This window comes from Pteropus vampyrus, unplaced genomic scaffold (assembly GCF_000151845.1).
Source record: "Pteropus vampyrus isolate Shadow unplaced genomic scaffold, Pvam_2.0 Scaffold360, whole genome shotgun sequence".
NCBI lineage: Eukaryota > Metazoa > Chordata > Mammalia > Chiroptera > Pteropodidae > Pteropus > Pteropus vampyrus.
Genome location: NW_011889141.1, coordinates 382,195 through 396,231, shown reverse-complemented (window position 1 = coordinate 396,231; position 14,037 = coordinate 382,195). Strand labels below are relative to the sequence as shown.

Here is a 14,037-nt window from a genome sequence, read left to right as displayed (position 1 = left end):
GGTTGCCTGGTTCCTACAGGCATTGGGGTTTGTTGCCCCTGCTCACCAGAATGACAAAAGATAAAAATTGTTCAATCGTTGATGGCTGCAGAAGCATCTAAAATGCGGGTTTTCCCTTATTTGGTCATACAATGTACATGGCTCTTGGCTTAGATCTTTAAAATGATAGAGCTTTCATTCCAAATGCCATTTATTTGTCCTCATTATTCGCAGGGGATTTTGTCGGTCTTACTGATCATCAGCGTGGTAGAGCTCAGCATCTCTGTGACTATCGCCTCCTTTAGAAGCAAGTGCTGGGCAAGGTCAAATGAGGTGCGTTCAATGTTATGAGAACGGATTACCACTGGGACACTCCAAGGTTCCCAGGTGACCTCTAGCTTATCAGTGGGTGGGGCAACATTCTCAGATGCTGAACTGAAAATTCTAAGTTTAGGAAGGTCAAGGAGGGACAAGCTTAAAATTGAAGGCCCACACCACCCTTTGAGATATCTATGCTTCTTCTTCTTGCTACCCACAGTCATCTCCATTCAGATATAGCTTCTGATCTCCCCACTAAAATATAAGCAAGACTAGACTTAGTGGGAACCCATATTACTGTAAAACGGGGAGCTTACACCTGAGTCATAAGGGTATATAAGACAATTCCCTCACCAGAGAGGAAGAGGAGAAGAAAAATATTTAACAGTGATACTAATATGATTTACAATAATTATTAGAGCTTACATGACTAAATGCTGTCATTGTTAAATTACTTAGCACCAACTCACTCAATCCTAACAAAACTACTAAAACACCCTTATTTTACATATAGAAGAACTAGAGCACAAGGAGTAACCTCCCCAGTGTCGTGTAACAGCAGGCTCTGGCTCAAATCATGTGGTTCCAGAGTCTGCTCTCTAAATCCCAGATAACAGTTCCAGGTCCTGTGTTAGGGCTTTTTGTTTCTGTTTTTGTTTTCCCCCTCTCTCTTTTTTACATCAACTTTATAAAAACATAATTTACAAGCAATAAAATGCACCCCTTCTCAGAGGTTTGGCAAATTGTATACACCTGGTTAGCTACCACCGCAGTCAAGATACAGTGAATTCCTGTCACCTCAAAAAATTCTGTGCAACCTCTCGGCAGCCAATATCTTCATCGCCTCGATTAGTTATAGCTTTCTCTAACTTCACATTCACGGAATCCTAAGCAAGTATTCTTGGCGTCTGGCTTCTTTCACTCAGCAGGCTGTTTATGAGATTCATCTGTGCTGTTGCATGCATCAGTAGTCCATTGCTTTCATGTAAGGATACACCACAATCTGGTTATCCATTTACTTTTTGATGGGCATTTGGTAGCCATGAACATTTGAGTTGGTGTCTTTGTGTTGTATCTAGGATTTGATTGCCAGGTCATGTAGCAAGTGGATGTTTAACTTTCTAAGAAAATGCCAGACACTTCTCCAAAGTGACTGCACCATTTTGCATACTTATCGGCAATATCTGAGAGGTACAGTTGCTCCATATAATCACCAATCCTTGGAATTGTCAGTTGTATTAATAATTTAGCCATTCTAGTGGGTATGTAGTGGTATTTCATGATAGTTTTAATTTGCATTTTCCTGATGACAAACAATGATGAGACTCTGTGTTTATTGTCTATTTGTATATCCCTTTTTTTTTTGAGATGTGTCTATTCAAATATTTAGCCAACTTTCATTGCATTGTTTATCTTATTGAGTTATAAGAACCTAACTGATTCTTAATATAAGGCTTTTTGTGAGATACATGTATTGCTAATATTTTCCCCAGCCTTGGTTTGCCTTTTCATTTCCTTAATGGTTTCTTTCAAATAAATTTGATGAAGTCTAATTTATGATTTCTTTTATGGATAGTTCTTTCTGTGTTCTAACAAAACTTTGCTTACACCAAGGTTGTAAAGATATTCTCCTCTGTTTTATTGTAGAAGTTTTATAGTTTTAGTTTTTATGTATAGGACTATAATAGATTTTGAGTTAAATTTTATATATAGTTATGAGGTAAGGTTAGAAGTTCACACACACACACACACACACACGCACACACACACACACAAACGCACTGCCATAGAGAGTTTAAACACTATTTGTTGAAAATGCAATGTTTCCCCCCATTACCTTAGCAACTTTGTGAAAATCAAATGACCTCTTATTTATAGGTCTCTTTTGGACACTTTTTTTTTTTTTTTGCCCCATTGATCTATATATCTATCCTTCCACATATTTCACAGTGTCTTAATTTCTGTAGCTTTAGAGTAATTCTTTTTTAGTGTAGTACAACATGCTATTTATCATTTCAACCATCTGTAAGTGTACATTTCAGTGGCCTTAAATACATTCATAATGATATATAACCATCACCACTATCTATGCCCAAAACTTTTTATCATCCCAATACAAATTCTGTGCCTTTAAACAGTATCTCTCCTTGCCTACTCCTTCCAGCCAATAGTAACATCTATTCTACTTTATGTCTCTATGTCTACTATTATCTAGTGCCTATGATCAATAACTTACAAAAGTTGAATCATGTATTTGCATTAATGTTTCTGTCTTATTTGACTAAACATAATATTTTCCAGTGCATTCATGTTGTAGCATATATCAAAATTTCATTCCTTTTATGGACAAATCGTAGTCCCTTGTGTGTATATACCACATTTTGTCTAGCCATTCATTTGTTTGATGGACACAGACAGGCTTTTTGTACCTTTTGGCTATTGCGAATAACGCTACTATGAACACTGATGTACAAATATCTGTTTGCATCCCTGTTTCCAATTCTTTGGATATATACCTAAAAGTGTGATTCCTGCAACAAATAGTAGTTATATGTTTAACATTTTGAGACACTGCCAAACTGTTTTTGACAGTGGCTGCACCATTTTACATTCCCACCAACAGTGCATAAAGATTCCAATTTCTCCACATCATCGCCAACACCTGGTATGTCCTTTCTTCTTTAATAAAAGCCATGGGTATGAAGTGGCATCTCATTGTTTCTATAAGTTTTACAATTTTAGCTTTTAGGTTTATATCTTTAATCTATTTTGAGTTAAATTTTATATATGGTATAAGATAATGCTCCAACTTCCTTCTTTTACTTATGGATATCCAGTTTTCCCGCACCATTTGTTGAAACCGTTCTTTCCTCCACTGAATGGTCTTGGCACCCTTGATGAAAATCAATCGATATATGTGAGGTTTTATTTCCGGGCTCTGTATTCCAGTCCAGTCATCTATATGTCTGTCTTTATGCCAGTACCATACTCTCTTAATTACTGCAGCTTTGTAGTAAGTTTCAAAATTAGAAAGTATGATTCCTCCAACTTTATTCTTCTTTTTCAAGATTTATTTTTGAGCTATTTGGGGCCCCTTGAAATTCCATATGAATTTGTGAATTGGTTTTGACATTTCTGAGAAGAAGGCTGTTGGAATTTTGATGAAAATTACATTGAATCTGTAGATTGATTTAGGTAGTATTGACATCCCTATGATGAACGTGCAATGCCTGTCCATTTATTTAGACCTTTAATTATTTTCAGCAACATTTTGCAGTTTTTCGCACAGAAAGTCTTTCACCTCCTTGATTATATTTATCCCTCAGTATTTAATTCTGGATGCTATATTCTGGTAGCTCTATTCTTAATTTTTTGAGGAAATTCCATACTGTTTTCCATAGTGGCTGTACCAATTTACATTCCCACCAGCATTGTATGAGGGTTCCTTTTTCTCCACATGCTCTCCAACACTTGTTATTTGTCTTGTTGATGATAGCCATTCCAACAGATGTGAGATGGTACTTCACTGTGGTTTTGATTTGCATTTCTCTCATAGTTAGTAAAGTTGAGCATCTTTTCATCTATCTGTTGGTCTTGGAAAAGTGTCTATTCAGATCCTCTGCCCATTTTTTAATTGGATTATCTTGTTGTTGTTGAGTTGTGTATGTTCTTTGTATATTTTGGATATTATCCTCTTATTAGAGATATTGTTTGCAAATATCTTCTTCTCTCATTCACTGTTTTGTTTTGTTGATAGTTTTCTTTTTATTTTGTTGATGGTTTCTTGCAGGCATCTCCCTAAAGTGCCTCACATAAATAGTCTTCCAATGGGGATACAATATAGATGTGGAAACAAATCAGAAGGTTGGGGAATGACAATGTGGAGCGTAAGAGAATGTGGAGATTCTCATTTTAAGCCTGGTATCAATCAACTAAGTGACCATAATTAGATCATTTAATCAGAGTACCAATTGCTTCAGCCAATAGAATAAGTAATCTATTCTGATGCTATGAATGACCTCAGAAGGAACACAGGCTGACGAAAATCAGCAAATTGGTCTGTAATGACAACTCCTCTCAAAAAATATTGTAAAAAAATGAGAAGCATTGACTAAAGGTTGTATCGGATACTGTCGCTTAGCTGTTTAAAAAACTCCAATAGATCTCCCATGTCTGTAAAGGAAAGGCCAGCTTTCCTAATCTAGCGTTTTAGTCCATTTAGGCTGCTAGAAAAAAAATATACCATAGACTTGGTGGTTTAAACAATGAAAATTTATCTCTCAGAGTCTGGAGGCTCAGAAGTCCAAGATCAAGGTGCCAGTAGATTCTACCTCGGGTGAAAGCCTGCCTCCTGGTTCATAGAGAGCCATCTTCTCTGGTGGAAAGGGCAAAGAAGCACTCTGGGATCTCTTTTATAAGAGCACTAATTCCTTGGTGATGGCTTCATCCTCGTGATCTAATCACCTCCCAAAGGCCCATGTCCTCATACCATCCCACTGGGGATTAGGTTTCAGCATATGGATTCAGGGGTGACACGTCCAGTAAATAGAATTCTACCTCAGCAACCCTTCACATTCATGTCCTTCTCACGAGAAAAAATATGCTTTCAATCCCAATAGCCCCCAAATTCTTATCTTATTTCAGCATCAACTTTAAAGTCTAAGTCCAAAGTCTCATCTAAATATCACCTAAGTCAGATTTGGCGGACACTCAAGGTACGATTCATCCCGAAGCAAATTTCCCTCTAGCTGTGCACCTGTGAACCTAGCTACATCATGAAACCAAACTTATAAAACACAATGGTGGGACAGGCACTAGATAGACATCCCCATTCCAAAAAAAGAGAAATGGGAAAGAAGAAAGGACAGATCCCAAGTAAGTAAAACACCTAACAGGGCACACGAACCTTAAGGCTCAAGAATAATCCTCTTTGGCTCTCTCACTCTGACTTCCAAACACACTAGGTTGTGACATCACCTCTGTGGCTCAGCCGGGAGGGCCCTGCGGCAGCTCTCTGCCAGGTCGGGATCTTGAGCCTGTGGCTCTGTCAGGCAGCTCTGCTTTTTGAAATCTAGGTGGAGGCAGCCACACTCCCATGGGTGCAGCTCATGCAGCCGCTCTCTGCTGTCCCACCCCTGAGGCCCTGGGTGGGGGCATCCTGGCTCTGCCTGAACCACAGACTCGGGCCCAACCTTTGAAACTCATTCTTCTCGGGGCCCTTGCACTCTGGGCCTGCGGTGGGAGTGGTAGCCCTGAAGATCTCTGACTCGCCTTTGGGGTCATCCTTCCATCGCCTTCTGGCTACTATTCAGATGGATGACCCATACGAATTTCCTCATCAAACCTGCCTCATGGCAGTTCTCTTATTGTTCTCATTTTTTTTTGCAATAAGGATACACAGAATTTTCCAAACCATAAAGTCCTGCTTCCTTTTGCTTAATTCCAAAATCTTTCAGTCATTTCTCTCTTCTCACATTTTACTATAAGCTATCAGGAGAAGCCAAGCCTCACCCTCGACACTTTGCTTAGAAATAGCTTCGACTAAATTTCATTGCTTGCAAGTTCTACCTTCAACAAAACACTAGAATACAAACACAGTTAAACCAAGTTCTTTGCCACTTTAAACTAAGATCACCTTTCCTCCAGTTTCCAATACCATGTTCCTCATTTCTGTTTGAGATCTTCTCAGAATGAGCTTTATCATCTGTATTTCTACCAACACTCTGTTAGGATGACTTGGGTATTCTCTAGGAAGATGGAGCCTTTCTCTACTCTTTTCATTCTGTGCTCTCACCAGAATCACCCTTTCATGGTCCATTTGCAGCAATATGAGCTTTTTCTGGCATGGACCTCAAAATTCTTCCAGCCTCTACTAATTACCCAGTTCCAACTCTGCTTTTACATCTTTAGGTATTTACTACATTAGCACTCCCACTTTTAGGTACCAATTTTTCTGTTTCAGTCCATTCAGGCTGCTGTAACAAAGACTGGGTGGCTTAAACAATGACAAGAAAATTTATTTCTTACAGTTCTGGATGCTGGGAAGTCCAAGATCAAAGTGCTGGCAGATTCAGAGCCTGATGAGGACCTGCTGCCTGATTCATAGATGGCAGACTTCTCACCGTGTCCTTGCACGGAGGAAGGGGCAAGGCAGCTCTTTGGGATCCCTTTTCTAAGGGCTCCGCTCTCATGATCTAACCACCTCCCAAAGACTCGACTTCTAAATGCCATCACACTGAAGATTAACTTTCAACATATGAATTTAAATTTAAAGGGACGCAAACATTCAGTTTATAGCACCAACCATATCATCTGATCATAACTAACTGCTTACCGTCTGCCTTCACATTATGCTGCATCAGAATCTGGTGTTTTGGTACACACTATTTCCTCTACTTGGCTTTTGATGCCTATCTTACTTCATCTTACCTTTTTGCCTGAGGAATTCCTACTCACCCATCAAGACATAGGTCAAATACTACTTCTTCTGTGAAGCATTTCCTGGCTCTCTCAGAATTAGGTTATCTTCTACATTCCCATAAAGCACTTAGTAGCTAGTTCCATAATAGCATTTGCTAAACTATATTGCTATCTATTTATATCTTGGCCTATCTATAGTTGTTAGCACCTTATGGACAAAACCCACACCTAATTATCTTTGATCTCCAACATCTAGTTCATCTAGTAGATGATCAATAAATCACTATAAACCTGAATATAGGAATATTGAGTGGATAATTTAAAATGTCTTAGAAATTTTATAATGTTAAGTATGGGAAGACTTTCAGACAATCTTAATCAAGTTCTTCTATTTGCTATTTGAGATAATAGAGGGTGATGATTTTTCTAAAAAAAAAACCCAAAAAACAGTGAGTTAATGGTAAAGGCAGTACTGGTATATGTTTCTGATTCCCCATGTAGATGTTATTTCCCATCTACTGTCTTAAGGCAGAGATGAAAATAATTTGGGAATACAAGAAGAAAAGAACATCAAAATGACTGTTATATTAATGTTTCCCCCACTCCTTGGTTTTACAGATTGTATTTTTCTTGCCTTTGGATGTTACTCAAGATAGTGAACTATCTGTTCAAGAAGAAAATGCTATAGTACAATTTGAGCTTCAAGAAGAGTCTACCAGTGATTACTCAACAGCAAACGTACAACCTGTTTTCTTTGGAGGCTATACTTTCTTCAAATTGAGAGTCTCAAAAAGTCCTTTAACCTTCCAACAGTCGGAGAAGAGAGGCAGTAATTATTACTACACATCTTCATTTGTGACAGATGAACAACAGAAAAATACCCCTCCTGCTGTAAAACTTTATGAGGAAGAAATTAAGCCAGAACTTTTGCCTCCCAGGTTGGAGAAAAGGTCTTCAGAAAATATAACGCGCACTGAACAAATGAATGATGAAGACCTACAGTTTGCGATCAAAAAACCCTCAAGAACACCGGAAGCGCTAACACCCCAAGAGTTGCCATCCCAAGTTCTTCCAACCCAAACTTACCCAGTACAAGCCCTGCCATCTACAGTCCCAACATTCCATATCACACCATCTCATGGCCTGATATCTGAAGACATGCCATACCGTGACATACCATCCTCCGACACACTATCCCTATATGGACCACCCCCAGGCACATCATCCCAAGGCACACAATCCCAAGAAACACAATCCCAAACCATATCATCCCTAGGTACATCATCTCTGTTTACAGCATCCCAATACATGCTATCCTCAGATACCGCATCTCCAAATACACCATCGCAGGACATTTCACAAAGTGTGCTTTCTCAAGAACAAAGTATGCTTTCTCAAGCACAAGGTAGGCTTTCTCAAGTACAAGGTAAGCTTTCTCAAGAACAAGGTAGGCTTTCTCAAGCACAAGGTAGGCTTTCTCAAGCACAAGGTAGGCTTTCTCAAGAACAAGGTAGGCTTTCTCAAGCACAAGTTCTGCCAACAGAATCCAAGCTGTTGGAAGCCAAAACATTCCATGCTAAGCAGTCTCTTAGTGTACAACAACTAGAACAGCAATCCCTGAGTCTTCAACAAAAAAACGGCCAACATCAAGACCAGCAATTTGTACAGGTAGCATATCAAGACATTCAATCAGAAGTCAGTTTACTGACCCAAGAATGGAAATATGAGAAACACCAACGCAAGAAATCCACAAAGAAGCCTTCCATCAAGGAGCATAGAAAAAGCTCACTATCTTCAAAAAGGAAATCGGCAGACCTGTCGATCAAAGACCCGCAATCTTCAAGGAGGAAATCCCTAGACCAGCATATCAAAGCATGGTTATCTGATAGGAGGCACTCCACCCACAAGCAATTCCAGCTTACGCAAACCACACATCGAGCCCCAGACCAGCAAGATGAAGACCAGCTGGCCCAAGGAATACAATCCCTAAAGCAACCATCCCAAAATGGGCATAGTGAAGACCAGCAGGACAAAGAAGAGCAATCCTCCCAAACACAATCCAAGGATAGACAAGATAAAGCCCAACACCAGCAAGCTGAAGACCGGAAAGCCCAAGAGGAAAAACCCGCAGTGCAGCTAGGCCAAGACCGGCAATCTCTAGACTTGAAAATCCCATCCTGGCAAACCCAAGATCTTTTAAAGAAAGAATCCCTAAAGCAGAAAGCTCTATACCAACAAGCCCCAACTGTGCAGGCCGTACCTCAACAACACCTTGGTTGGAAAGCACAAGACGTTCCATTTCAAGGGGCTCAGTATCAAGATATCAAACTTCGGGAAATGAAAAGTCTGTGCCAAAAACCAAGTGATGTGCAGTCGGAAGACGTGAAGTCGGATTTCCATCATTCCTCCTGCCAAAGCTCAGTACAAGACATGTATTTCAACTATTTGTCCAACACAGAGTCGGATGTGCAACAAAACACTTCAGTTTGCTCAACTTCGTACAAAGAAAATCCAGCTTTAACCTCATGTTGTTTAAAAGATCAACCACAATCTGAAGACTCTGACTAACTTGCAAAATCTACCCAAATACCACACTGCTCCCGATTATGAAAGCGAATTAGGGAAAAACAACATAGTCTCCTCCAACCTATGTCCTCAAGTGTTGTTGCTATACTATTTACTCATTGGAAAATGAAGAGCATGCAGAACACTTAAAGGATTTGTCCTTAATTAAAATAAAATGACAACAATATTAACACTCTATCAGAACTTTTGAGGGGTCAAGGAATACTTCATGTTTCAATTTATGATCAGCAATTCATTTTACAGCTTAATATTTAATGGACCTAGTTTTCTATGGTGCTGGTATTTCTTGCCTCCTCCTCTGTGTATTATAGGGGCTCAATAAGTCGACCAGGAAGAAGACTATTCGGGCTCTCTAAGGGCTCAGGAACCAAAAGAATCAGCAAGGAATAAAAAAATCAATCCCACTATCCCACTGTTTTGCTATTTCCAATCACCCGATTTACTCTCTCTTCCCAAATCTATGTTGAGGATATATACTCTAAATTTGTTCAATTATTAATGAGGTAGAATGTGGCAATGAGTACAACTATGTGGTATAGGGAGAGAATAAAACACACCCAGAGACAGAGAAGTAAGAGGCAGGGAAGGGCAGAGATGTAGACATCGTAATAGAAAGTTTGACAGACTGTAATATATTGCGTGAAGCTCTAGCTCCCTTCCATATGCGTGAACTCACTGCTTTTAACTTCTCAACTCTAATGACATATAATTTCATCCTCAGTGGTCAGAGAAAATTGTGCGATCAAAAGTCATCAGTTACTCCTCCATCTTCCAAGCCCAACTGTATTTTTCCAATCCTCTTTGTCCTTGATCACTCTGGTACATTCAGAGTTGTAATCATCCCTTCTTTCTGCAATATTCATTACTCTCGTTGGCTTCTGTGCTTTTTTCTTCCTGCTCCAAAAAGTCTAAAGTACCTTCAGGGCAAAACCTCTTTCCAGCTTCCTTCCTCTTTGAAATCATATACACTCTTATAGTTCTCTTATATTCTTGTGAATAACCCCATATCTGTGTCTTCCAGAGAATTTCAAGCAAGGGCTTGCTTCTAACAGACATTCGGTAAATCATTTTTAAAATCATAGATGGGAGCCTGGGCCCTCCACGTAGGGCTGAGTGAAGTTATGTGTAGTACAATAACGAGGCACCGAGATGGAGAGGCTGGCGATGTGTTCCTTAACGTCTTTACCTCTGCAGTAAGGATTAGCCTCCTGAGCTTCCCAAGGTGGTTCAATCTTGGTACAGTCCATACTTGAGTTGGCTTCCAGTTTCTAAATGGTTGTCACTTTGTATTCAACTTGCTCTGAATAATACTGATAATTTCCCCTTTTGCTTTGACTAGATTAGCACATGTTTGTATGGTTCTTGTATAATGAGTTTAACTTCCAGTCTACAAACTCAGGTGTTTAGGAAATATATATTTACAATTCTTCATCAAATTCTTTGAGAATCCAATCCATGCAATCATTCCTAACCACTCAGCCCCATATCCACCCAATACACAAACACGCACATATACATTAACGCACACTTGCACATGGGTCCTAGAGTCTTAAATGACGCCAAGTCATTGGAAAGGCAATTCCTATCATCACTGATTAGTACACATTGTTTACCACTGGGAAACTTGTTAGAGTCATTGGTTGGATTTGTTAGACCTTACGTGTCCTGTGAACTTGATGCTTCTGTACCACACTTAGAAAACAGGTATTTTCCCCCATAATTTTAAGAATGCAGCACCTCCTAAGATCTAAATATACAGTGTGAAGATGTAAAAAATATTAAAAAACCATCCTGAGTTTTTGCCACCCCATTGGGAATGATGTTGGGGAGCAAGTCGGAAGCCACCAGTGTTCCCCCAGACCCAGAATCACCTTTCCAATATGCAAGAACCCCACTTTTTCTCTCTGCTTTTCAAGGGCATTCTACTCCTCATCTCTCCTTTATGAGATAGTTTATACTGTCCTATCAATGAATTTGCATCTAGAATTGATGAAATCGAATGTGTTTAGGAGGCAATAGGAGAATGTTAATATATGAAGTAATTGATTATAAGACCAAGGCAAAAGGCTGCAGGGAGCCAGAGCATTTAGAATTTACTTAAAGGCAACATAATTTTTTTAAAAATTATTTTATTCCAAATGTAATGTGTCTTTCTTAGAATCTGTTAGGCTTGTTTTGGGTAAAATTGGGAAGAGCTGACTTTCTGATGCTGATAGCCTTACACTCATAGTTCCCAAGACTCTCTGAGAAAAATGAACTGGTTTTTCACAAGTGCACTTTCATTTACTGGATCAAATATCCCACAGCTAGATTACACTTTCCCTTGCATCTAAATAGGTGAGAAGGTGACTATGACCCATGGAGTGTGGTGAAGTGACGCTCACCACTGCTAGGCTTCATTCGTAAACCCCCTGCATTGTCCTCATAATATCTCTTCCCTTACACACTGGCCAGAAGCAGAGAATCCAGGACCTGAGGATGCTGAGATCTTTAGAGAATTAAGCCTGGATCAGAAACAACTGCCTAGATTGAGTCCATTGCTGGATGTTCATTCAGTTGGATTGTGATCTGAGAAAGAAATCTTATATGGTGCCAGGCCAAGGAAAGATGGAATCGTTTGCCACAGAAGGAATTCTACTCAGAATAATAGTCACTAAGGCAAAAAACAAAATCAGAAAACAAAACACAAAACAAAAAAAACCTTCAAATCTTGCTCAAATTGTAAAAATCTTACCTTTATCCTCTTGTATTATCTACTGATATGTAACAAATTACCACGAATGTAGCTGCTTAAAACAACACAAATTTATTATCTCAGTTTCTGTAGGTCAGAAGTCCTGGACAGCTTGATTAGATTATTTGCTCAGAGTCTCACTTAGGTAAAATCATAGTACTGGCCAGGTCTGTTGTTCTGATCTTGGGATCCTCTTTCCAGTTCATGCGTTGTTGGAACTATCCAGTTTCTTGAAGCTGTTTCCATGCCAGCTGTCCACTAGGGGGCGCTGTCTGCTCTTAGAGGCCGCCTGCATTTTTTCACATGGGGTCCCTTCCATCTTCCGCCCAGTAATGGTTTGTCAAGTCCTCAAACTTCTCCAGCTTCTGCTTTTAAGGGGTCCTGTGATTACTCTGGGCCCACTCACGTAATCCAGGATGATCTCCCTATTTTAAAGTGAATTTTCTAACTTTATCTGCAGAGTTCTTTTTGCCTTTTAAGGTAACATATTCATGGGTGTGATACCTCATTATATTCACAGTCCTGGGAATAAGGGCATGGAATTTTCTTGGGGACCACAATTCTTCCTATCACACCCCTGACTGGATGATAAATGGAGAAGAGAAATGATTCAATATATTTTAATGTATTATTTTTCATCTTAATATTTTAACTTGCCTTGTCACACATGAAACCAAAGTTGACCCTTGAATAACACAGGTTTGAACTGTACAGGTTCACTTATAAGCAGATTTTTTTCAACAAATATACAATCAGCCCTCTGTATCCTGGGTTTCGCATCTGTGGATTCAACCGACCACACAGGTGGCAAACAGTATTTTCGATTCATGGCTGGGAATCCAGGATGCAGAGGGTCAACTATATGTCTTGTTCTATGCCATTTTATATAAGGGACTTGAACATCTACAGATTTTGTTATCTGCAGGGGTCCTGGATGACTGAAGTTTTGGGGGAGTCAAAAGTTATACATGGATTTTCAACCGCATGGAGGTTAGCACCCCTAACCCACACACTGTTCAACAGTCAACTGTAGCCATTTTTTAAGATTTCAGTAGTTATGTATGCACATGGTTTAAAAAATCAAATAGGCATACAAGATTATCTTGAGTAGCAAGTAACTCTAAATGCCTCTAATACAGCCATGCACCAGACAAATACCATGTTCTGTGAATGCCTTTATGTGAAAATAGCTGGGAAGCTCTGATTTCACTAAGGAAGATCAAGATTTAACTCTTTTTTCTCTTTCCAACCCCCCAACTACCACAGACATGAACATTTCCCATCCCCATCCTCTCTATAAAGTACATAATTCTGGGCAGAGAGACATGTGTTATTTATATCTTTATGACTATATTTGTTATTGGAACTGAGTCATTTAATAATTTGTTTTTTTTCCCCCCCTGGAATTGTGTCTTTTTCCTCCCATCTTTTTGGTTTTGTTTGCTTTGAATCCCAAACACTCCACCAGTTTTCAAAATCTCTTAACTCATTGATTCATATTATAAATCCTATCTATTTCATCATTTTGAAGAGTCTGTACTAGAGATGCTTGGCCTACTCACCCTTTACTTCTGGTACACAGCTGTCATCTTAGGATCTGTTTTTCATCGCCCTGGGATTTTTTTCATGGTCCTTCTTTTACTTTATATATACTATTTCTCTCTGTTGCTATCCTCCCTTGTTATGAAAAAAATAAAATAAAATAAATACTCTAGTCATTTTTCCCCTTCTCTATGAATGAGTATAATACTTTTATTGATTTTAATGTTCCTGAGAACTAGTTTCTGGATAATTCTCTAGCATAGAAATAAAAACGAACACACATATTTATTTTGTTTTGTACTTCGATATGTATTTTTTAACTTTCCGAGCGCTACAAAGTTTCTTTAAACTTTACATTTTCAAATAATTATACATTCACTCAAAATTCTTTAAAGCTGCAAAGACAGAGGCTAAAGTATCCTTCATCTAACTTTGCCCAATGGTTACATCTTATATAT

The 14,037-nt window shown here is 39.0% G+C and overlaps 1 protein-coding gene across 1 annotated transcript in view; it reads left to right on the top strand.

Annotated features, from left to right (window-relative positions):
• MS4A14 (membrane spanning 4-domains A14) overlaps window positions 1-9,285 on the top strand; it is a 17,517-nt gene extending 8,232 nt beyond the window's left edge. The window contains exons 5-6 of the mRNA XM_011379480.1: window positions 214-312; window positions 7,336-9,285. Of these exons, the coding sequence (XP_011377782.1) occupies window positions 214-312; window positions 7,336-9,285 (2,049 nt within the window). The remainder of the gene's footprint in view (window positions 1-213; window positions 313-7,335) is intronic.
• Window positions 9,286-14,037: the final 4,752 nt, after the last annotated feature.